The sequence below is a fragment of the Podarcis liolepis genome (assembly GCF_965112155.1).
Source record: "Podarcis liolepis genome assembly, chromosome: 1".
Classification (NCBI taxonomy): Eukaryota; Metazoa; Chordata; class Lepidosauria; order Squamata; family Lacertidae; genus Podarcis; species Podarcis liolepis.
This window is the reverse complement of record NC_139554.1, coordinates 91,909,496-91,936,192: the sequence shown is the minus strand read 5'-3', so window position 1 is coordinate 91,936,192 and position 26,697 is coordinate 91,909,496. Positions and strand designations below refer to the sequence as shown.

The window sequence follows — 26,697 nt, the reverse complement described above, 5'->3', positions numbered from 1 at the left end:
CTTTCCTAAGTGCTCAAAGCATTTAATACACATTGTTCTCAGTAAGTCAGAAATATGATCGTTAGAGAAAGTTCATGATATGACAGCTCTTATCTGTGAATAGGAGGGTTTTATAATGTAATGAAACAGTTTTAAAGAAAGATAAAGGCTTGGTTTTATGGCAGCTTTTTAGATAACTACTAGTTGCAAAACCCCTAGCTGAGCTATAATAAAATGTACAGACAATGTCATTTGTTCATGCCATGCAATAAATATTTAGCTGCAGATTACTGATTTGCTCTTTCTTCCTTTTTTGGCATCTAATGAGATATATTTTTAAAATCTGTAGATGTAAAATCACTTTCAGCTGGAAGGCAGAAATAGACAGACTAGGAATGTAAAATAAATCATTGCGGCTATTTCTGAAAGGAAAAAGCCAGCTAAATACATAACTAAGTGAGTTCATAGTATTATATTTTTAGAAGCACTTGAACCTCACTTTCGGTCATAATGCAGCATTCTCGTACTAGACATCTGTAGTTGGAGCTCTTCTACATTAAACAGCACTTTTTGGATGCAGAAGAGAGAAGGCATGGTTATCATGGGGTTCAATTCTCCTTTGCTGATCTTTCTGTGATTTGCCATTTATGAATTTTTTGTTTAATGCAGCCATGTTCAAATTCTTCTAACAAATTTTAACCCTAAATGACTCAGGCTCCATATACTTGAAATACTACCTCCTTCCCTATAGACCCTTTTGGGTGCTAAGATGGGTGGAGAGTTCCATGGTGGGATGGTGGCCTGGGAGAGGCCATTATCCGTGACAGCTCCTAAGTTGTGGAGCTCGTTTCCCACACCTTCATCATACAGCTTTCAGCGAGTGCTGAAAATCCACCTCTCCTTTACCATGGCTTTTGACACCTTATTTCTGTAACTTTTGCTATTTTAAACATTTTATTTGTTGTAACCTGCCAGGGGACCATAGGGTGAAGGGAGTGTAATATAGTGAGTAACATGAGAAGAATACTTATCACAGCCATTCAGTCTTAAAGATTTTGGTTAATATGCTGGTTGAGGATTATAAAGAAGTTAAGACAGGGTTTAGGATGACATATAGCCACTGAAATGTTTCAAAATATAATCTCTTTACTATGTTCTTCTTTCTAGAAAGATGAGAAAGCGACAATAGCCAAGATGAATCGTCAGCGCACTAATTCCATTGGCCACAACCCACCACACTGGGGAGTAGATCGCTCCTTTTACAACCATCTTGGCAGCAACCAGGTTTCCAAGGAGATGAAAAGAATGGTAACGCTGTTCAGTTTTATGTAGCAATGTGTTGCTGTTGTGTGTGAAATTTGCGTGTGTATGTGTAAATATATATTCCTATATTTAGTCTATGGTGGCTGTGGCATTACTATGTTAGGGAGCAATTGAGGTACAAATCAAACCAGATACAACATGCTCTATAAACCCCGAGCTCATAAACAGTAGTTCAAACTTTAAAGAGCAACAACAAACAACCCCCAAGTAATACTGTTTCTAAAAAATAGTGTCCTTTACATAATCTGTGAGGACCAGCCAGAGGGTTGGATTGTATCTCATCAGTATCTGCTGCTGGGCTCAGGACTGACTGACGGCAGCAGTAGGAAAAGACTGGTACAACCCGAATTGCATCAAACATCTGCTGCTAACACTTATCCTAGACAAGGCCATTCTTACTACACAATCTGAAAGGTAAAGTAAACTGTGTAATTTACCTTGCATTTTCAGGGGGCGGAGAGTCCCACAAACAGCACTGTCTAAAAGGGAATGCGGAATGGCTTACTATACCCTATTATGTTTCTTGCAAAGCAGTCTACGTTGGGTCTACCCTGTCTAATCTGTTTTTAATTTATTTCTGTTGTTGTTGATCTCCCTCCTCCCCCAGTTAGACTAAGCAAGGGTTTCTCACACAATGATGATGAGGCAGAAGATGAAATGCAGAGCTCTTCCAGATGACCTGTTGATTGAGCATTCATCTTGATTTGCTTGGACAAATCTTAGGGAGAGGTTAGACTATGTCTGGTCTTTATTGAAAATTCATTCTGATTAGTTTGCAAGGCAGTTATTTGAAAATGAGCATTCATACTCATTTGTTTGTGTGGCAGTCATACTTCCCATTAATCATTCATTCATCCCTGTCATTTTCCTAACCATGAGAAGTCCACTTTTAAAGTGGGTTTGTTGCATCAGGGCAACTTTAATCCAGTTTAATTGTGCAAACCTAATTTTCCAGTATGTGCTTGAATCCTTTTGGCAAAATACCGGCAGTCTGGAGGCAGCCTCAGCACAGAACAACAATTAAAGGGAAAGTTTCACATTAAAGAATAAGGAGTACTTTCACCAACAGCCCAAAGTTCAGTGTTAAAACTCAAAAATGTACTGTGAAAGTGGCTTGTGGGCTTGACTACTGGGGAAAACACAGTACTTGCTTCAGCTGTATAATCTGCTGGTCAGACATGAAGCAGGAGCCCCTCACCCATCTTCAATAGAGGTATTATTGCTTAGCTGGGCAATGAGTTTGGGAGCCTAAGGACTGCCAAGAGTAGCACTGTCATTCAAAGCTCAGCCCAGCCCCTTTTAGAAATGAGAGACACCACATTCCTGGGTGTAACCCACCACTAGATAAGAACATAAGAAGAGCCTACTGCATCAGGCTAATGACCCATCTGGTCTAGCATCCTGTTGCCACAGTGGCCTACCAGATGCCTGTGGGAAACAGAATATTCAGCAAAATTGACTTGAACTCTGTGAGTTCTTCTTAGTGTGTCCTGTGGATGGTCCATAAACCCTTCCCCATTGGGTTGGAGGAGTCAAACAGATATGGAACTTGTTCTTTTGTTTGCCACAGAACACCAGGTGTTTCTAGGGTACAGTGTCCAAAACCAGCTTAAAGTGCAGTCCCCTGAATATTTACTTGGAAGTGACAACACTGTTGTTCAGTAGGACTTACTCACAAGTAATTGGGCCCACTTTTGACTGGATAAGTTGCCATTATGGGACGCGGATGGTGCTGTGGTCTAAACCACTGAGCCTAGGGCTTGCTGATCGGAAGGTCGGCAGTTCGAATCCCTGCGGCGTGGTGAGCGCCCATTGTTCGGTTCCAGCTCCTGCCAACCTAACAGTTTGAAAGCACATCAAAGTGCAAGTAGATAAATAGGTACTGCTCCGGCGGGAAGGTAAACGGCATTTCCGTGCGCTGTTCTGGTTTTGCCAGAAGTGGCTTAGTCATGCTGGCCACATGACCTGGAAAAACTGTCTGTGGACAAACGTCGGCTCCCTCGGCCAGTAAAGCGAGATGAGCGCCACAACCCCAGTGTTGTTTGCGACTGGACTTAACTGTCAGGGGTCCTTTACCTTTACTTTTAAGTTGCCATTATAGGAAGCAAGTAAGTAAGTAAGTAAGTGGTGATAGTGTGTGTGTGTGTGTGTGTGTGTGTGTGTGTGTGTGTTGCAGTATCTGATCAAGACAGGAGCAAGCTGCTTTCTTAGAAAGTTTATATACTATATTCATAGTTTAGTGCTGAGCAGCTTGAATACCCTCTTGGTAGTCATATTGGGAAATTCACTTAGCTGTGAAATAGACACTTGCATTCTCTTTACATGTTATTTATATGTTTTGCTCTCATGTTACGTTATGATAGATTTATGGAAATTATTGAAGTAAAGATGTAACATTAGAAACAACATTAGAGCAACTCGCAACCAAATTTCTTCCAACACTGTGGTTTAGAGGATGTAGGCTTATCATTCTGCATGCATCAGGAAGACAAACAAGATAATAAATCCTCAAATTACTTACTGCATAGTAGTACTATTGAAAATAAGTAGGCTTATTAACAGAAATGTACCCTGAGGAAAACAAAATATTGAAAAAGCAATATCAGATTCACCAGTGCTTTTTTTCCTAGAAAAAGAGCTTTTTTTAGGGGGATCACTCCAGCACCAGCAGCGCTACAAAGAGTTGCCGGAACTCACCAAAAAGGTGAAGGAGCTCTGTTCTGGTGAGTTCCAGCTGGGGAAAAAAGCACTGAGATTCACTTCTATTTTAGTATTCTTATTATCATACCCACTTGTTTCACATAATGTTCTTTCAAATACCTGTCCCTGAAGTTTCACATATTAACTGTGAATTAACAGAAGGCTTTACCCAATAAATCTGTTTCCTTTTTAAAATAATGGTTCTTTCAAAGATAAAGATACATCTGCACTGCACACTGACTAGAACATGTCTCATATTAAAACCAGCTGCACAGCGTGTAGGGGAATGCAAATTATGTAATTAACTTCATCCAGGTATGCAATCCTGCATATCCAAATTAAGAACATGCTTTTGAACCTGCATCTCTTTCAGAATATGGCATGAGACATAATGTTGATTCTGTTTAAAAAAAGATGGAAAAAGCAGAGATTTCTACTGGCTGTAATTGAGTTGATCATATAGCACTGTATGTTTTTGCAAACATATTACTATGAGTAATTGTACATTCACTATTATGCAGTTTAACCAGCTTGAATATATTTGGTAATATGGCTTAAAAATGAATGTTGCTGGTGTTTTTTCCCTCCTTTCTTGTTATTTTGCTTTTATGCTCATGCTTTTCATATGCAGTTTTGTCAAGTAGGAGTAGCATAATATCAGTGCAGCTGCAGCCTTTGTTCACATAAAACCTCTCTTGGCTTTTTGGTCATGCAAACTCACAAAGCATGATGTGATTAGGAGATTCTAATCAAGCTAGCATGTAATTATAATTAGACGTTGCTTTCAATTGGCGTTAGAAGGGTGCTTGCATCATCCTATTCATAGGAAAAGGGTAGTTGTGCCAAGAGGTGTTATGCATCATGTTGTTAATTAGAGTTTGCTATGTCTAGCTGGTGATTCAGAGGGAAAACATTATTATTTATTGTAATATCAAACTGCAATTTTTTTTTAAAAAAATACCCTCCACTTTGTGCACTGTATGAGTAGAAGACATCTTGAAACGTGAAGATGGCGCAACTTTTCTCTCTTTAACTTACTTGTGAATGGATATTTTGTGGGGATTGCATGTTTCTGCATCATAGCACTAGCTTTGGAGAATCTGACACACAAATAACATGCGTGATTTGTGTTTCTTACAGTGAAAAATGTGGGGATTTGTGTACTGAGTATGGGCTCAGTGTTGTGCTAACATTGTACTGATACAAAGAAGAGTTTATTTGTTTCCTTTGGCTGACAGCATTTCAAATATGCATGTTGTGACTAGTAATTGTGCAAGCTGGGGGGAGTATGATAGGCTAGAGAAAAGGTTAAAAAAAATAAGGATGATATCATTCTCCCCCTATTTTAGTGATTTTCAAATATAACAAAACTAAAAGCAACAGCAATTACATTATTTCCAACCCATCCTTCTCCCAGAAGTATAGAGATAGCGTTAAATTATAATTAAAATCCAAGACTTAAAGTGATGCCTATAACAAGAATGAATCAAACAAATGTATCATTCAACAATGTCCCATGACAAGCTGGTAGAGGGTAGCTATGTGCAATAGATTGTGCATATTTGATAAAATCAAAGGTAATTAAATAGATGCAGTTGTTATCCTTGGTATCCATATTAATTTCCCTTCCCTACTGTTTTAAAATACTTTTTTCCTTGTTTTTAAAGCATCAAAAAAGCTTGCAAAGTGTGTTTACCAGAGATGATACTGGAATGAGAATGCACATTGCAGGGAACAATGCTTCTATTATTCCACCTTCAACTCTCTGAAAAAATTAACTCTGTTTCCAGCCATTGTTGTCTTTCTTTGTAGAACATCATTTCTTTCTTAACTCTTCTCTCTTTGCTCTTGGAATAGTGAAGACCTGTGTTTTATGATTAATTTGCTTCTGGATAGCTCCACTAACTACAAACCTGCAAATCTCTTTGCCCCACTCCTACTTCCCCCAAAAAATCTATGCCAAAGCTGGTACTGTTTCATGTTACAAAACCCAAGTTAGGAGTTTATAATTAATCAAACTTTTCTTAATTATGCTTCCATGCAATTGTGCAATGCACTAGAAAAACCAATAGTATCCATCACAGAAAATTACATACCAAATAAGTCATAAAACAGAAGTTCCTTAGCCTACAGTGCAAAGCAAACATTGCTAAAATAGCAGTTTATCACACTGGGTTAAATAAAAGAGTCTGAGGTCGTGAACATGCACCAGCTGCAGGTATATGAGTAAAATAACTTGCTCAGCACTCTCAGTGCTGTTTTCCAACACAGTGGTTATGTTTGGGCACAGTGTCACCCCATAAACCATGGTAAAACATATTAGTTCACACACAGTTCTAACCCTTTCCCAATGGAACCACCTTGTGGGGCTGCATGGGGTTTGAGGCAGCTGAAGCTGGCTGGTGATCAGCCCCAGGTTTCACAGCACCTCCTGGGTCCCATGTGTGGTTTTGTATTACCTCCCTAGAACAAACCTTCACTTGTTCAGATATAATGCTAACACAGTTGCTCCATGACTTGTTTTCCCGCTGGAGGAAGACAGGAGTAAAATACTTCACTGTCTCTTGTTGCTTTAATTGGTGGGGCAGGTTGCCCCATGTGTGAAAGAGAATCAAGAGTTTCATAGTTGTTGTCTCTTACGTTTTTAATGTAAGGAAACTGCTTATTAAGTTAAAAGGAAATATGACCTTTCACATAAGATACTGTTCTTATCTCTTATCTCCTGTTGTGGGAAGCAGCTCTTGAACTGCCAGCATTACTCTTTTCCCTTGTAATTTTACATCTTCATGCTGTTCATCAGACCACAGATAGCTGGCCTACCTGTAGCATCTTCTGGTTCCTTCTCTCTTTTAAGCATTGCTCATGTCTCTGTTTCTAATTTGTAGCTTGGCTTGCCCCCTCATCCGAAATCATCTGTTGTTCCATTCTCCTCAACTTGGCTTTGATTTGCAGCTGTCACTAACCAGCCAAGACTGGACAGCTCACCTACTTTGTTTCCATTACTTTGTTTCCAAATCATTATCTTACTGTCCAAGATTATGTTAAAGTGTGTACTTCCATAAATCCACAGGCCCAATTTTGTTTGTATCTGTGTGTGTGTGGTTTTTTTTTAAGTTGACAATTTGAAAATTTGCTTGAATAAAGAAGTCTCATTTAGATTATCTGAAGCTTTATATGAGGGTTGGGGAACTCGCTCCCCTGTGAGCCAATCAGAAATTATTTCCAGGCACCTCTGAGCTGAGCTTAATGGGTGGGAACTGCTGCTTAATTTTCAATCACCTGACGTTATGATTATGTCAGGTGACCCGTTTTTACCTGCATGATTTGAAATTGAACCGTACAGGCAAAAAAACTGTGCTGCAGCACTTCCCACGCACTGACAATCAGCTGTTATTTGGAGCTTGGAAAGTACTGCACACACTGCCAACACTCAGCTGATAGTTGGCACGTAAGAAGCACTGTACAGACTCCGCTGATCCATGGTGCTGGCAAAGCTCCTATTGTCCAAATTCTGCCTTTACGTTTCCAATACCTGATAAGACATCAGATGTGGGGCAAGTGAGTGTGACTTGACCGAAACAGTCTGGCAGGCCAAATGGGTTGGAGGTTCCTTACCCCTGTTTTATGTGAACAGCCTTTCTCAATTTTTATGGGTTGCTTTTCATACATAGGTTATATATGTGGAGGGAGAACAGTGGCAGGCCACATGCTTTGCACACAAAAGATCCCATGTTTAAGTCACCAGTATCTCCAGGTAGGGCTGGGGAATTTCCCCTCGGAAATGCTGGAAAGATGCTGCAGCATCGTAGACTGTACTGAGCTAGATGGGCCAGCACTCATGTTTCTTCTTATGTCAATGGCACCTCCAGTATGGGGTTTCCTAAGGAGATATGCTGTCGTTCCCCTTAAAAAGCAACAAATGGGAAGTGTCCTCAGTTGTGAAAGATTCTTCCCTCTTGTAGCAATGTTTGTTGCCATGGTTTCCTTGATGGTGGTGTTGTGGAGTGGGTAATTCTTTTTCCAGGAGTCTCTGCACAGAGCAATTGAGGAGCTGTCTCCTGAGCATTAGTTAGCCAAAGTGGAAGAGATCTGGAAGTGATTGACATAGAGATTGTGTGCCAAACATGAGTGTGGCCAGAGTCTACCATCAGCTTTAGGAAAACCTCTGCTCTGAAATGCCTTCACTGTTTGTTGCTTTAAGGGTTCCTTTTCCCAGTCCAAACAAAACAAAGTAGACCCAGGACAAGCTAATATTTACCAAGTAGCCAAGAATCATATTTTTGGCATATATCTGTGAGATATACAGAGGAGTTTAGTTCCCACTCTTTTTTGGGGGGGGGAGGTTGGGAGAGTGCTCTTTCCCCCTTTTTATGCTAGTGTCATGTTTCTGAACATAATCAGGGAGATATTTTTGCAGCAAGATCTTTGCAGAGATGAGCAGTTGCTGTTCTGTTCCCAAGGTAACTCAGAAATTGTTGGCAATTTTGAATATTTCAAGAAGGAGGCCACTGAAGGACTGGTTTGCCCAAGCTTGCTTTCTTTCTTTCTTTCTTTCTTTCTTTCTTTCTTTCTTTCTTTCTTTCTTTCTTTCTTTCTTTCTTTCTTTCTGAAGATACCTGGTATCTGAAGAAGTGTGCATGCACATGAAAGCTTATACCCAGAACTAACTTAGTTGGTCTCTACAGTGCTACTGAATCAATTATTATTATTATTTACTTATATTGATTGTTTGAATTAATATAAACAAGTTTGATTGAGTTAATTAATCATTCAGAATGCACTAAGCAGATCACTAGCTGGTATCAGTGATGATTTCAGTTTTTTACAAGGTAAACATCCAGATCGACCTACCAATCAGTCACTACTTTAATACATCATTTGTAAGGACACATAGTAAAAAAATGAACCACAGTGCATTGTGGAAGAGTTTTAGATAGAACAATATGATGTTTACATCAGCTGGTGTATGACACAGAAGTTTAAGTGACCAACTTTATAGCCTTTATGTTGAACTTTACAAAACATTTCTATTCTTTGACTCATAACTGATAATGTTGCCTTCTTTTGGCATGACTGTTATCACTGTGATATGGACAAATGGAAATATTTAGTAGGGTAATGGTTCAGAATTCTTCATTGTACTTGAGGTCATTCTGCTAGCTAATTTGTATATATATTTTTCTTTTCAGGGCTTTGAAGATCCAAAAGACAAGTAAGAGAAAAAATATAATTGATTCCTCTTTATTATAATGAAAATTTTCAAGCTGGCCGTCTACAATTTGAATTATAACCTTCTCGTTATAATACATCACATTAAGTCACAATTTTCCTCATTCAATGTTTATTAGGTTTTGGAACACAATACATAAGAGGCTCATAAAGCCCATGTGATGAATACATACATAACCATTACACCATCCTGCCACTGGCATTATCTTTTGTTCTTTAGGGGAGCTTTGATGAGCCACATTTTTAAAAAGGTTGCACGTGTAGAAAGGCTCTTAAACTGGGTGTCACCAGTTTGAGAAATTCAAGAATAAGCAGCTACGGGGGCGGGGGGTTAACTAAAAAGAAAGTGAGAGGGGAAAGAAGAGGAACTAACTCTCAGCCTTACCTAACTCACAGGGTCATTGTGATGATTAACTACAGCAACCCTGCATTCCTGAACAACTCTGTTTCAAGATGGACACCAAGCACTGTTTGGTTTCATTCTCTGTGACACATCTAAAGTATTATTTGGAGCACTCCAAACATCTTTTTCACATGGCACAAAGGAAAAATGGAGGAGAAAGTTAATAGGTGGGGGAAGTGTAGAACTCTATTAGCCCTTTTCTGCATAACCTCAGAAGTTCAGGGATGCCACAGATTAACTGCTGATTGTCGCCTACAAGAGCCCTGCAGAGATTGCCTGATGTAAAGTCCTGTAAGGCTACTTCATGTTAAAGGAGGGGAGCACTTGTAGTTCTCTGACTATGAAGGATGTGACTTCATTGCCAATTTGCCAGAAAGGAGATGCTTCTTGATTAGTCAAAACATGAGCCCTGCTGCTGCTGCTGCTTGTATTGTTGCTGTGTAGCTCCTGATCCAAAGATGGGAAGTGGAGGAGGTAGTGACTTAATTATTGATCTCCAGCTTTTGTATCTATGTGCACGTGAGAATAAAAGTAATAAAGAAGGATAAGGTAATAGCTGGATGCCCCATTACTTTCAAACTGTATAAAGCAATGAGGAAATAGGAAGAAACCATCTCTATCACGCCTAAAAAGAAAAATGATGGAAAAAATCAAGTGCTTTTTAAAGTGTTGAATTCAGGATCTGTATAACTCCTTCCTCCCATTTTGTTTACTTTCAACAAATCTTTGAGATTTAAAAAAATATTATCTCCCCCCTCTCTCACAATTCTTAATTGCTTTCATAAGACTAAAAGCTCTATAAAATGACTGTGGTAAGAGCCATTATACAAAGCTTAATTAAGAATCATTTTCCAGGAAATATGCCCTTCTTTTGCAAATTTATTAACAAGGGTAATTCCCACTAAATGTCTGGGCCTTCTTAGGATCTTTAACATGTTTGTTTGTTTGTTTATCTAAATCTTTTACCAGGCCAGACTGCCTCAAATTAGTAATAATCTTTTGTGTTTGAATGAAAGTGTTTTTTAGAACATAGATCTTTCTTGTGATATGAAAATCACATATGAAAAAATAACTTCACTTTAAAGTTTTTTGTCTAATGAATGCCCTAAATTCTACTATTTTTATCAGGAAAAGTTTATACTAGGGATTATAGTACATCTCTTTAAACATATTTTATCTAGATTTATGAACAATAAAACTGACTTTAATAAGCGTACCCTATCTAATACTTAGGTTGCTGCTGTCTGTAACCCCAGTATACAAATTAGATTTGTAATGGCATCTGAGGAATTTCAGATATGAGTTATATAAGGCAGGAGTGGGATGGGAGACAGAGAACTCCAACTCACCAGTTGCCTAATTAAGGGTGTTTGTTAAAGCAGCATTTTTATTAGAGATGCCAGAGAAGACTAAGTGAAGTTTGTTTGGCTATGAAAATCTGAGATGAATAATTCAAGATCTGGGCTGTGCAGTTGTTTGCTGCCATTTTATTAAAACATGGCTTATGCTAAATGAGAACATGCATGGCACAGAGGTAAAATAGCTTTGAAGTCTCCGCAAAGGATGTGAGGTAGAATGTTATAGGTTCTCTTCCATGTGACGTGGATGAGATTTTTAATGTCACCCCCGCCTCCAAATCAGTGGGTGATATAAAGCACCCTACCACCTATATATATTGATAGTTCCCCTGCTGTCAGGAAGAATGAAGGTGTTGGGGAAGAAGAGCGGTGTCTTTAGGTAGCGGGAAACATTCCCTTAGAAGGGATCCATTCCTTGGGGGACAAACAGCTATCTTCTTGTGCAGCCCCCCGGGGCACCAACTTAGATGGATTTAAAAGAGAATTGTACAAATTCATGGAGGGTAGGGCTATTGATGGCTGCTAGCCATGGTGACTGTTCTCTGCCTCCACAGTTGGAGGTAGTAACGCTTCTGAATGCCAGTTACTGGGAGCCACAGAAGGAGAGAGTGCTCTTGTGCGAGAATCTTGCTTGCGGGTTTCCCACAGGCATCTGGTTGGCCACTGTGAGACCAGGATGGTAGACTAGATGATCCATCAGTCTGATCCAGTATGTTCTTCTTATGTTCTAGGAAACAGAGCTAGTTTTAAAAATGTAGAGATCCCTAACTAGATTGCTCATTCATTTCTTAATAAAAGAACTTTAATTTTCTTAAGACAAATTTCAATGATATTTTTAACATGGTTAACTCGCTATCCAAGGCTTATACTATTTCAGTTTTCCCATAGCAAATATTAGATTTTGACTGTGAAAAGAGCTGGAATTCTTTACTTTGGGTGTGATAAATCGTGATAGCATAATACATTTGGTCTTATTATTCGAACTATGAATTATGAACATAAAATCATCAACAAGTTCAAAAAAATTGATACTACCTACCATTCATAAGGGGTGTACAGCAGCCATGAGGTAAAACTGAATTATTTACCTTTGGGTATGGGGATTTTGATTTTGTTTCCTTTGAGACGGAGCTCTTCTGCTCTTCTGAATAAGGTGACAAAATAGAACCTTTTTCCTCACAGGGTTTACAGGGCATTGTTTCTTATCAGATGTGCAAAGATCCCTTGAATGTATTCTGTAGTTATGAGTGTGGCTTCTAAAGAGGTCAGTAATACTATTTCTGAAGGCAGGCAGGTTAATACTGTAGCTTCCCTCTGTAGTTCAAGAGGCTGACAAAAGAAACCTAGGTGTTTGTCTTCAGTATGATCTGCTACAGTCAGGTTGACTTCTTTCATATGAAGTCGTCAAATCAGCAGCACTGAGAAAGCAATGTGGTCCCTGCATTGTTGGGTGAGCCCTGCAGTATACAGAAGGACCATTTTTGCAGCTTAGAGAATCCTGAAGGATGTGTGTCTGGGCCACTGCTGTTAGCAGGTGAGGATACACTGCAAGGTACCACTTGTAAATTTCCTGATAGCAAATAACAGTAAAGGGAGATGCTTACTGCAATTCATGAAACCCAAAAGATTGCAGTTTCATAAGTTGTCACTGGGTTCTCCTTTAGGGTCAGCATAATGTGAAGGCTTATAGGGCACTGATGAAGCTTGGAAAGGCAGCCTTACGTAGAATTACAAATGCCGCCTACATTGCTGCAGAATAAATTCATGTTTCCAAAATGACAGTAGAATTCTTCCTTCAGACTGTCAGTAGAAACCCAGCGTAGGCTTGCAATAGGCAAAAGTGATGAACTGATTCATCCTTTGGGTGACACATTGTTGAAGGCTCTTCTGGTGTAAATACCCAGGCTGACTGGTCTCTGCTTTATAGGAATATCCAGGAAAGCATGAATCCGGAAGATGAAGTGGATGAGTTTCTAGGCCGCGCCATTGATGCAAGGAGTATTGACCGCTTACGTTCTGAACACGTTCGCAAGTTTCTCTTAACATTCAGGGAACTTGACTTGGAGAAGAAGGTAATATTCCTCAAGAAGAGGTGTGTCTGTGGAGGTCAGTTAAGAATGAAACCAGACAGATGATGGTGACAAATCTGTATCTTTAAACTTTAAAGTTGTAAAATCTGAATCGGTGCAAATCATTTGTAAAGCAAGGGGCATGGTTTAAAGTTCAAGAGAGGCATGTGAATCAGATGCATAGACCCCCCCCAAAAAAACCCACTGCTTTTGCCCCCCCCCCCTCAATCTCTCTGAAAGCTGCTTTCCCCCCTCAGCTCTTTCATTTCCAGTATTGGAGTGGGTAAAAATTCCCTTTGGTATTCAGCTGAGGTAGAGAGGTTCACAGTCTTCTCCCCACACACCTTTTTTTTAAAAGTTTTAAATTGCAACCCCCAGTCCCCACTTCTCACACAATTTGGGAAGACTTTTTAATGATTTCAGTCTGCCATTGTCATTTGTATTTCGGCCCTCAATAATCTTCTGTTTTTTCTTCTTCTTCCCCAGTCTAAACATCCATACTTAATAAATTTATATTGCCCTACTAAAGAACTTTGGCCTCTTTTTACATACCAATGCTTCTCAGATGTCTCCTAGATAGCAAAAAGCATGTTGTCAGATATGGTGTATTGGGAGACAGTATTTGTACATTAATTTCAGCTGCTTTTCCAATTGCTTTCTTGCATTTGGTCCTGGGCCATGAGCATATTTGAACAGGTGAGGAAGAACTGATGAGCTGCTTTTCTTGAAACTTTGCATATATCTACAATGTTACATGAGATCTCAGAATTCATCATTCCTAATAAGAATGCTTCTACACATTTTTTCATAGTTTTTCCCTTTTAGTTTCTGAGTTTGTTTAAAAAATTGCCTGCAAGCAGCCCTTTTTTGTTGATATTCTCTAGGAGAGGCACTAGTGAAGGAAACCTTCAGCAGATGTTTGAAGAAGGTGATCTTGGCACTGGGTATTTTGTGTGAGATATGTGTCCTCCTATCTAATATATGAATTTGTAGTAATTGCCTATAAAGGTAGTATCAGTTTATTTCCATTTTATAGCCCCCTGTACCACTGTCAAGCTGACAACACAGCAATAAGGGCAGAGGCAAATCTGTTAAGAAATGCAAGATTCAGAAAGGGGCTATAACATGAGAATTCACTATCTAACACATGGTTCCTTTCCTTGCAGTACTCCAAACAGGTGGACGATCGATTTGGTGCATATGTGGCTTGTGCCTCCATAGTCTTCCTCTTCATTTGCTTTGTTCAAATCACAATTGTGCCACAGTGAGTAGATCTTTATATCTTCCCTTGCACAATCCATCTTCCTTTTTACTATCCCTGGCTTCTTTGCACTAAAGTGAAGTAAAATTATTTGCCATAATGTGTGGCTGTGTGGCAAACTGCAGTGCTCATTGTTGACATTCATTTCCTTTGGTATTGTAATGTAATATTGGTTGTTACTAATATTATAGTTTATGTCTATTTATTTCTGCCTTTGAGAAATATGATTTAGTCTATTTTCACATAAATATCACAGGAAAAGACCCTGTGGGTGCTTATCTAGGGTACTACGCTTTGCAACATTGTACTCTATGCGCAAGTAGAAAACTCAACACCTGCATTCGAAATGAATCATGAACATAAATAACATGCATGCAGCTTTGACCATAACGCCTAAACTTGCTCAACACAGAATACATAATCAAAATAAAAACAGAAACAACCAAATAACTCTCCCCCATGATGTATAGCATAAAATATTCTTATAGTGATATATCCTTTTCAGCAATGAGGGCTGGCTGTGTCATTTATTCAGAGGTACAACCTCTCCATTTGCTTTTTTTTAATTAAAGCAATTTTAAGTAGTATTTATTCCACATTGACTCCATTTTTTCCTGGATCAACTTGTTTCTCCAGTATCTTTTCCGCAAAGGTTTTTGATACCATTGCGGTATTGACTCTGAGTAGTTTATGCATTTTGGATACTATTTCCCTTACTTGCAAGTATTATAAGTATCTATATCAATTGTTCGAATTCTGTTATTGATCCACTTGGTTCAGTTTTAACCAAGATTGAAACTAAAATGTGTTATTTGATGCTTTGAAACAAATCACTTTTATGTTTACTAATTATGTTTTTTAATAAGTTATTTCCTTCTTTGCTGTTTGTCCTTTGGTACAAATGTTTTAGTCCATGACCTTTCTCTTTCTTTCTTTTTTTTAAATAATTTTTATTAACTGGCCAATCACATCAAATTAAATCATATCACATAAATTCAGAATTACAAAGCCGAATTTTAAATTTTGTTTGGGGGACCCATATTTCAAGACCCGAAGGGGGATTCTGATCATCTTCTTGCTGCTGCGTTAGTCTCCCAATCAGTCCAAACAAAGTTCATAGTTCTATCCCATCTTATCTTGCTGTTTCCACATCACATCTTGTTTATATATTTTCTCTTTTTTCTTTATGATCTCTTCTGATAGACTCCTTCAGCCGATAAACACCAATAGTAATAATAGTCCTGTGTGAATTTTCCGTTCTTCCAATCCTCAAATCGAGATGGTTTCCATATATCGTCTCCTTCATAGATAACATCACTCTTTCAATCATAGTCTCGTAAAACTGTCGCTCTTAAGTCCCACTGAGGAGTTTAACCCACAATATATAAACAGCTCTATTTCTTTCTCCTCCCAGACTCAAGACCTCCGACAGAACTTCCCAATATGGCGACGGCATTTTTAACTGCGTCATTCCAAAGCTCTTACACATTCCATGCTCTTCTTAAAACGTGCTTTGGTTCGAAAGTTTATCTCCACACAGCCTTAAATCCACAGCTTAAGTCCTTAAAACGACATTTTTTAAGGGAGGGGATTCTTGTTTAATCACATAGGGAAAGAAGGGAGAGGTTTTTTCCCCCTCCCCCATCAGTCATTTGCCGTACCTTGTCTTGGCGTATCTTCTCATGTTTTATTCTTATCTTGTTTTGTCAGAGATCTCTTCTGTTAGCAGTCTTTACTCCCCCTTCTTTCTTGAAATATGTACATTCCTTTCATCAAAATTGTTTCCTTTGAAGTTCTGCATCTAGTGGCGCGAATCAGGGACGGCGTTCAGGAGTGCCGAAATCCCATAGGAGGACTTTGTGCCTAGTGCCCCCACCCCCACAAATTCAGGGGTGGTATAGGGCACAGCAAGCAAGGGCCGTCCCCCCCACAATCCTGGGGGGGTTAAGGAGGCTAATTACCCCCATCATAGCCTCCAAATTACCTTGTGTGGGTCGGAGAGATGTTATTGTCAGCCATCTTCCAATGCGCCCCCTAGTGGCCCCCCTGACCTTTCTCTTTCCGCTCATGGTATTGTTTGTCATCTTCTGGATCTTAAAATATTGATGGAGAAATGGTATGAGTGGACTGGTTTTTTATGCATGTTTTTTGGACTACATATTGGAGTTTTGCATTATCAGCAGTAAAGGTGGCTGCAATTCCACCAAGAAGCTGGGTTCGGGAGAGTGACAGGGAAGCAATGTGAGGTGAGGTAAGGGAGTATGGAGATGAAAAGGATGGAAAAGTTAGTGGCAGGAAACAACATGTGGCTGAAGTCACCGTGTCCCCCCCACCCCCCACATACGAAACTTCTTAGGCCTTTTACTGCTGCTTTTATCATCCTGGCTTGTTCTTCTTCGAGGCTAAAGAAAAAGCACTGTGCAAGGAGAGGCAGAAAATCAGTTCCACAAAGCAGCGGAAGCCAAAAACATGTAATCTAAAATTTAGACGGCTCCATCTAGGAAAACTGAAGAGAAATCAAAAAAGAGGCTTGCAGCTAAATTTAGGTCGATCTCTTCACTTTAATGTGTGATTAAAAGCTACTAAATTTATTCTTTCTGGCTTAGCTCAGCATCTCTGAGGCTTTAGATCAGAGGTCTGTGATTTCCATTATTCTTCAGTAATCACAACTGTTACAGGATTTGTGCCTTTTCTGAGCTTTTACAGAAATGGCCCAGTAATCACAGGAATAGGGACCTTTGCCATGTTCCTTGAAGGTGCAACGCACCCATCTTATGTAATGTTGGGAAAGCATCTATTGCTGAGGCAAGGTCTGCATTGCTGTTGGCTTTTTTTACAGATGAAGCAGACTTTCCAGTTTTCCTTTCTGACCAAGAAACATTTTTTTTAAAGCTATTTTTACTTTGGAATGACTTTCCATTATGTGCTACATGTGTCTTCAGGTGCCAGGACTTAGTGGATCCTAGGATTACACCCCTAGAGCAGCACATAGGGTGGGGAGAGGGGAGATTGTTCTGTATGGCAAGCAGAAATTATTGTTCTGACTGAATAATTGTAATTGTTCAACATTGATTTCCACCCACTGCCTAAAGATTCAGTGTAACATCTTACACATTGCATAACTACCCATATATATATATATAATCATTTCTAGTTGTCTTAGCTAAGTAACAAATATGGCAGAAGTTGGGCTGGCTCCAGAGTTTGCTTTTAAGAAAGATCTCAAGCAACAACCATATACTGGGTCATCCTCACAGGCAAGTGATCTGCCTACACACCCCTTGCAATGAGCACCTACAGATTTCATCACTTTGATAATTCTTAGTACCCTTCACTTCTTGTCTCCCAAACGCCATAAGAGCAACAAGAAAGGTAAGTCAGGGAATTGTGCTATAACAGCGTAAGCAGTATATTCTTTCAAGGAATGGGGACTGCTGCCAGGACAGTGGAAAATTGTATGCAAGCAGCAAGACCCTCTCCCTCCCAAGTATGTGTCTGTTTGCATCAATGATATGATGCTGTTTCCCTGATGGTCTCTGAAGTGCCAGGAGAAAAAGAAAGTGGATTAGATTTGAGCTGGATCCAGGGCTCATCTTGGCAAAGCCCTCAAGCATCATGTGCTTCAGGCATGGTAGTTTGTCTGGATGTTGCTAAGGCAATCCAGAACAACGTGATCTTGGAAGCTGCCTGATGATAAGACTTCGGTTATATTGGAGAATGCAAAGATAGCCACAAAAATGTAGCAATGTAAACTAAAGCATTTGCTGAAACTGGAAATCCCAGGCACATCTTACTGTAATTCAGTTCACAGGGTTGTAGACTGTGAAGCAGGACTCTAGTTATAATTTTACCCATAATAAAACTGTGATGTAAAGAGGCCAGCTTTCTACTTAGCGGTGGTTCAAAATAGCAGAGGTGTTAACAGCAGTTTGGCAGCCATGTCTAGAGTCCGGAATCAAAATACACACTGCAAAAAACGATTAGCAGCTAATTTTCACTTTTGCTCTAACAGCTTTGTGGTGAAGGTGAAAGCCATCAAGTCTGAGCTTTAGGACAAATCCTTGGAGAGGTCATTTTCCCAGCTAAACTTACCCTGCAAACTTACTTTGGCTTTAAAGCAATAATGCTGTCATTACTTCCACTGCTGGAGAATTCTAGGAATTGTGGTTTGTTGAGGACACTCACAATTCTCTGTTAGACAGCCACTAACTCTTTCTCACAGGACCACTTGGAGATTGGGGTGGCATGCAACAATATTAAACTGATTTATCTGCACTCTTTTTGGTTATCCAGAACTCCAGAACTCTTCATCAGGCAATATGCCACACAAAACTGGGGTGAGGGGTTGGGTGAAATACAGGGAAAATTAAGAAGTAAAAAATTTAGACTGGATGTTGACAAAGCTTCCTAGTTAGGCAGAGAGCAAGAAATAGACAAACACTTCAGTCTTTATATCGGCAAAATTAAAAATAGGAAGCAGCCCTTGAGTCTTTATCCCAGAATCCTGGGTGTGTAGCCTGATAACTGTAACACCTAGCAGAGACTTGATGAAGGAGCTAAATATAAAAACTTACCTTATGGCTGCAATATCCAACCTGATTGTGGTACATTTCCCCCTCCCCCCTGCTTTGTGTAACTTTTTACCTGATTAAATGTTCTGGAGAACTCAAAAGTTTTGCCATTATTTTGTGGCATTTTAATTGGTCTTAATAAAGGTATTGCTCAGCTGTGTATTTTAGAGGTTCATTGCTTCATTTGCTTTTTATTTGTAGTGTAAATATTTGTCTGTAGTGCAGACATTCTCTAAGAACTACTGGGACAACCAAATTATACATATAAGATGGCTCAATTCAGACATAACCATCTTGGTCTTGTAAACTATAGTTCATCAGACAAAGAATGAGGCTTATGCCCACATGCTTCCTCTTCTCTCCTCTCTTTGCATGTCTGGGTTCAAGGAAGACTTCTGCTTTGTAAGCAGCACTTAAACAACAGTTTCCTGGTTCAAACTAGTTTAAGAAAACTTCATTGAAATTAGGTACTCAAGGAGAGATCATTCTTGGCCCCCAAACCATGGATTATTGGATTGAAATCATTATGTCTGAACCAGTTCAATGTTTGTGACATTGTGTGGCAATGGATATTTGTGTGTTGAGCACTGTAAATGTCCATGAGATACTTACCAAAAGCATGGAGGGGTCCAGAAATGAAAACTCTCAGCAAAATGGCAGTGATAAATTTATTACAATCAGCAGGAAAGCCACAAAAGCCTGATGAATATATTAGCAAGTAGAAATGCTCTTTGTAGTCAGGGAAGAGCATGAGACCCAGCTGGCTTTCATGTGGTTAGCCTTAATGTTACCGTGCGTGATAATGATTGTTGTTGAATTATGGATGAGGTTGAGCAATAGGAAGGGAAGGGTGAGCCGGTTTTGTTTGTTTGTTTGTTTGTTGTTTTTAATAATAAGGTAACATGGAAATGTTTCACTCATAAACATGGCAATGGTGTTCTGAATTGAAGTGGAGGTATTACTCTGAACAAGCCCATATAACCTGGATTCTATATGGTAGCTGGGAAACCGATCTACCCAATACATAGGTATCAGTACTGGCACAAGAGAAAAAAATTTCCTCCCTGCTCTGGCACTACCAGGTCCTGGCCCCACCTTCTGTGCTGAGGTGGCAAAAGTCACTGTCATTGCGAGACTTCCGGTCGGTGCCAGCGCTTAATGGCGGTCCTAGCTCCGAGCTCCGGAGAAGGACTGCTTCGCAAGTTCGGGTCTTACCCGCTACGGCAAGCGGGGGACCCCTAAAATCCCAGGCGCTGAAGCCTGAGAACAAGGAGACTCGGTGGGCACCTTTGCGCCCCCCGGTACCGTGAAAGAGCCTTTTTAAAGGCTACGGATCGACATCGGGAGTGAGCGCGGTGCTGAGAGTCGCTACCCAGCCTGCGAAGTGAAGCCGCGTCGCCATAAGCGGAGAGCGCCGATTCCTTCCTGAAAAGAAAATCTGGACTGAATCCCCGTGAGTAAGAGCTGAAATATAATCGGGACCTTTCAAATTTTAAAAATTGGGCTAAAAACGGGGGAGATCTAAACAAAGGAAGTCTGCCTCCCCCCGACTGCATGAAAGTGAAAGCAACGGAGCTCTAAACCTGCATCCGTTTAAACCTGCTCTTTGATCAGCTTAACCGGACATTCAGACCCTTTGATCTCCCCTCTAGTTAGCAGGGCAGAGGGGAGGTGAATTTGAGCAATAACTGCAAGATTTGTTGGAAGTAAAAAACCTCTGCTGTCTCACTTATTTGAAAGCATGAAACGGTCTGCCTTCTTAGTACACTGAACTGACTTTTCCCTGTGAAGTGATACTTTGATACAAAGTTTCCACAGTGCCTGGCTACTGTACAATACAAGAAGAAGTAGCATAAATAGGGCAACTGTGGCAATTTGAAGTAACAAGCTTTTAGACTTTTGACTGTGTTAATCTCCCTTTTTATATTTTGGACATTTGGGACAGTCTCCTTTGTCTCTATACTTGGAAACTTTGCTCTATGGCCATTTTGATTTGCTCCCTCTAGAGGACAAAGTGAAGTCCGGCACGGCCTAAGACAGTGGAATTTTCCAAGGGAGAATAAATCCCGTGGGAACTGACCTTGACATGAGTGGCGCACAAGAAGAGATAGTCACAAGGGCCAAGACCAAGCAACAACAACAACAACAGCTGCAACAGTCACAGGTAAAGAAAAGAGGCTCAATCTCAGGCGCAACAGTTGGATCAACAGGAACAACAGCAACAACAGGACAAGACAAAGGAGCAGCCGTCTCTATGGAAGCTGTGACAGATGCCTTGCTCAAGATAAACCAAACTCTGGAGTCTCTGACAAAACAGACTTCAGAGAATACACTAAAATTAACAGAAATCTCAGCAAGATTAAACCAGAATACAGAATCTATAAATAAATTGGTGGAGGAAAACGCCACTACGCGCCAAATTGCGGAAGACGCCAAAGCTACTGCGGGAGAGACACAGGAGAAATTAGAGCCGATCGCCAAGAAGGTCTATGAGCATGATGCAACTTTGGCCTTGTGGGAGTTACAGAGGAAAGAGAGAAATTTAAAAATAAGACTGATCCCGGAGAATGAAGGAGACAACCTTGTGGAATACTTGACACGGGAGTTTGTGGATTGTTGGGAACTCCAGGAAGACGAATTCAAAATTACGACTGCCTTTAGATTGGGTAAGAAGCAAAACAGAAAGACTCCGAGAGACTGCTTGATTACACTCAGATCCAAGGAGGAAAGAGACAAAATATTGGGACTACACTTTGAAAAGGCCTTGCAGATTGGAAACTCAGCTGCACAGATCTTTAAAGACATCCCAAAATATTTTCTGGACTTAAGAAACTTCTACAAGGACTTAGCCCTTTTATTAAAGAAAAACGCTATCCGTTTCAGGTGGGAATTCCCACAAGGGCTGTCATTTGATTATAAGGGAAACAAGGTGAAAATAAAGACAATTCAAGATAAAGACAAATTTTTGGCAAGATACCAGGAGGACTTACAGAAGGGGACTGTTGACGTACTTGCAGAACAGAGGAGAGCATTGGATATCCTGAATCTCTCGTTTGGACAAAAACCACTACCATCAGAAGAAGAGCAACAACTTGGAGCTGTTGGAGGAGCCTTAGAAAAATAACAAGATGGCTCTGCAATTCCTTAGTTGGAATTGTAATGGGCTCAATGGGCCTTTGAAGAGAAGACAAGTATTTCATATATTGAATAGAGAACAATTGGACTTGATATGCTTACAAGAAACTCACATAACCAGAGCCCACAGGAGATTACTTTCAAATAAAAGGCTAGGACAAGAATTTATTTCATCAGACAAAGTTAAGAAGAGAGGAGTTGTAATATATGTGAAGGAGAAATGGGCTCCAAAAATGATATTCAAAGATGAACAAGGGAGATATCTGGCTGTGGAGATACAAGTACAAGGAGAAAAATTCTTAGTTGTTGGAATTTATGCACCAAATGAAGGCAAATCCGACTTCTTTAAGAGACTTCATGAAACTTTGATGGACTATCTGGACTACAATATGATAATTATGGGAGACATGAATGGCGTGGTCTCCACTAATATGGACAAGGCACAAAGACTTACAGTCACCAAAGAAGGGAGACTCCCTAAGACTTTTTTCGAAATGACTGAAAATATGGACTTGATAGATATTTGGAGAACAAGGAATCCTCTGGAGAGAGAGGGAACCTTTTTCTCCCAAGCAATGATGACCTGGACCAGAATCGATCAAATCTGGGTTACTAGTGGAATGGCTCCGAAGATCAAGAAAGTGGAAATCTGCCCAAAAACTTGCTCCGACCATAACGCCGTGAAGATGGAGATGAAACTCACAATAACTGGTCAATTTAGATGGAGAATGAATGACACCCTCTTTCGAGATAAGGAGATTCTCACGAAGGCCCAAAAGACCCTAAAAGACTATTTTGAAATAAATTTGAGGACCGACGTGGAGAAAAGAGTGATCTGGGACGCAAGTAAAGCGGTGATGAGAGGATTTTTGATTCAACAAAACTCAATAAAGAGGAAAAAACAAAATGAGAAAAAAGAGAAGATTCTGGAAATGATAAAGGAAGGAGAGAGGAAATTAAGAACAAAACCAAAGTCTCAGGACATTTTAAGAGAGATCAAATTATACCAAACACAATATATGGAATTGATGAACCAAGAGATTGAATGGAAGATAAGGCAAATGAAGCAAAAGACTTTTGAATCAGCAAATAAATGTGGCAAACTTTTGGCATGGCAATTGAAGAAAAGGCAGAAACTAAATACAGTTACAAGCCTAGAGGTGGATGGAAAGAACATATCCAAACCCAATGAAATTAGAAATTGCTTTTTAAGCTATTTTAAAAAACTCTACACCCAAGGCCCGCAAAATGAAGAAGATATAGACAAATTCCTCGGAAAATATGGACTACAAAACATCTCTCATCAAAGTAAGATGGACTTGAACCAGAGAATCTCAGAACAAGAGATAGAGGCTGCCATTCAGAATATGCAACTGGGCAAATCTCCAGGACCAGATGGACTGACTTCCAGATACTACAAATCGCTGAAGGAATGGCTGACTCAACCACTAAGAGAAGTTTGTAACGAGATCCTTGAGGGAAAAAAGGCACCTGAATCGTGGAAAGAGGCATATATTTCACTCATACCAAAGTCAGAGACTGAAAAGACCCAACTCAAGAACTACCGCCCAATATCCCTGCTTAATGTGGATTACAAAATTTTTGCAGACATTTTGGCAAAAAGATTTAAAAGAGTTTTGATGGAGAAGATTCATAAAGACCAAGCAGGCTTTCTCCCTAAAAGACACCTAGCAGACAATGTAAGGAATGTAATAGATATTTTGGAGAAGTTAGAGGTGAATATAAACACCAAGGCAGTATTGATCTTTGTGGATGCGGAGAAGGCCTTTGATAATATCTCTTGGAGTTTTATGAGGAAGAATCTTCATGGGATGGGGGTAGGTCAGGGTTTTGAGAATGGTATGGCTGCAATATACTCTGAACAAAAAGCCAAACTGATTGTAAACAATGTTGTGACTGAGGAACTTAAGATAGAAAAAGGAACACGACAGGGGTGCCCGATTTCCCCATTACTTTTTATTTTAGTTCTGGAGGTGTTGCTGAATATGATAAGAAATGACCAGCAGGTCAAAGGTGTGCAGGTCGGAGCTAAACATTATAAGTTAAGAGCGTTCGCAGATGACCTAGTATTGACTTTGCAAGAGCCAAACACTAGTACGAAAAGGGTTTTAGAAATAATACAACAGTTTGGCCAGGTAGCTGGATTTAAGTTGAACAAGCAAAAAACCAAAGTTTTAGGGAAAAACCTAACAGATATGGAAAAGGAGAAATTTCAAGAGGAAACAGGTTTGACTGTGGTCAAGAAGGTTAAATACCTAGGGGTTTATTTAACATCTAAGAATCAGAATTTGTATAAGGACAACTATGAAAAATGCTGGTCAGAAATTAAAAAAGATTTAGAAATATGGTCAAATTTGAAACTGTCAATGTTAGGCCGAATTGCAGTAATTAAAATGAATGTATTGCCTAGAATGTTATTTTTGTTTCAGACCTTGCAGATTATTGATAAGATGGAATGTTTTAAGAGGTGGCACAAAGATATCTCGAAATTTGTCTGGCAGGGCAAAAAGCCCCGAATTAAATTTAAAATATTGACAGATGTTAAGGAAAGAGGGGGTTTTGCCCTGCCGGACCTAAAATTGTACTATGAGGCAGCAGCTTTTTGCTGGCTCAAAGAATGGATGCTCCTCGAGAACACGGACATCTTGGATCTGGAAGGTTTCAATAACGCTTTTGGTTGGCATGCATATCTTTGGTATGGTAAAGTTAACAGTGCCTTTAAAAATCACATTGTCAGAAAAGCATTGTTTAATGTTTGGATAAGATATAAAGATCTACTGGAAAACAAAACCCCTAGATGGGTGTCGCCAGTGGAGGCTAAAGCAGTGAAGAAACTCAATATGGAGGTCGGATGGCCGAAGTATTGGGAAATTTTAGAACAGGATGGAGATAAGTTCAAACTACAAAGTCAGGAGAAATTGAAGCATAAAGTTGAAAATTGGTTCCAATATCGCCAAATAATGGAATTTTTTAAACAGGACAGGAAAGTCGGTTTCCAGGTGGAAAAATCAAAATTAGAAACCGAACTGTTAGAACCCAACACTAAGAATTTATCTAGAATGTACAACTTGTTGTTGAAATGGAATACACAGGATGAAACAGTTAAATCGGCTATGATTAAGTGGGCTCAGGATGTTGGACATAATATTATGTCAGCTGACTGGGAATGGTTATGGAACACCGGTATAAAATTTACGGCATGTAATGCCTTAAAGGAAAACATTATGAAAATGGTATACAGGTGGTACATGACCCCAGTCAAGCTGGCAAAAATCTATCATTTGCCCGATAACAAATGTTGGAAGTGTAAAGAGACTGAAGGTACCTTTTGTCACCTTTGGTGGACATGCCCGAAGATTAAGGCCTTCTGGGAGATGATCTATAATGAAATGAAAAAGGTACTTAAATGTACCTTCCCTAAAAAACCAGAGGCCTTTCTCTTGGGCATTGTCGGCCAATTGGTGACAAAGAAAGATAGAGCTTTTTTCATGTATGCCACAACAGCAGCAAGAATACTCATCGCAAAGTATTGGAAGACACAAGATTTACCCACTTTGGAAGAATGGCAGATGAAAGTGATGGACTATATGACACTGGCCGAGATGACAGGCAGAATCCGTGACCAACGAAAAGAGACGGTGGAAGAAGAATGGAGAAAATTTAAAAGTTATCTTAAGGACTACTACAAACTTAATGAATGCTAAAATGCCGTGGTTTCCGGAAACAAAGGGGTACAGGGATATAAGGTTAGATTATAAAAGAGGACTAAGAGGATAGAGATTGGAAAGTAACAATTGGGAGTTGCTAGTTGAACTACGGACATTGGGATGCAGAGAGGGGGGGTATGGGGAAGTCCAAGAAAAGAGGTTTATGAAAATATGTTTGAAACTATACGTGTATGTTTGTCATTTTTAATGTTTGTTTGTTTTTCTTAAAAACGTTGTAAAACCAATAAAAATTTTATAAAAAAAAACAAAAGTCACTGTCATTGCTGTGCCACTCACTGTTCAGTTAAAATATTCTAACCAATGCAACTGGGCCACACACTGGACCTTTTTTCAAAATTGGAAGGGTGCAAGGAGGGGAGATGAAGAAAGAGACAGAACTGTCTGATTTTACCTAGTGTTCTGTGCACCATTGAAACAGTTCCCTTCCACTAATGTGACATACCAGCCAAGTTTATTTTTTTAAAAAAATAATTTTTATTAACTGACCAATCAAATCAAATCACATCACATAAATTCCGAATTACAAAGCCGAATTTTAAATTTTTGTTGAGGGGACCCATATTTCAAGTTCTGAAGGGGGATTCCGATCATCTTCTTGCTGCTACGTTAATATCCAAATCAGTCCAGATAAAGTTCATAATTCTATCCAGTCTTATCTTGCTGTTTCCACATCTCATCTTGTTCGTATATATTTTTTCTTTTTTTCTTTATCTCTTCTGATAATCTCCTTAAGCAGATAAACCCCAATTGTAATCCTGTGTGAATGTTTCCATTCATCCAATCCTCATATCGAGATGGTTTCCTTATATCATTGCTTTCATAAATAACATCGCTCTTTCCATCATTTATCTCGCAAACTGTCGTTCTTGAGTCCCTCTGAGGAGTCTCACACACAATACAAAAGCAGCTCTATTCCTCCT

At 39.6% G+C, this 26,697-nt stretch overlaps 1 protein-coding gene across 4 annotated transcripts in view; it reads left to right on the top strand.

Moving 5' to 3' along the window:
* The window catches only part of ADCY5 (adenylate cyclase 5), a 191,735-nt gene that overhangs the window by 143,295 nt on the left and 21,743 nt on the right, over positions 1–26,697 (top strand). For all 4 annotated transcript variants that reach the window (XM_083488660.1, XM_083488662.1, XM_083488661.1 and 1 more), the window contains 4 exons: positions 1,147–1,287; positions 9,192–9,214; positions 12,920–13,064; positions 14,228–14,325. In XM_083488660.1, the coding sequence (XP_083344786.1) occupies positions 1,147–1,287; positions 9,192–9,214; positions 12,920–13,064; positions 14,228–14,325 (407 nt within the window). The remainder of the gene's footprint in view (positions 1–1,146; positions 1,288–9,191; positions 9,215–12,919; positions 13,065–14,227; positions 14,326–26,697) is intronic.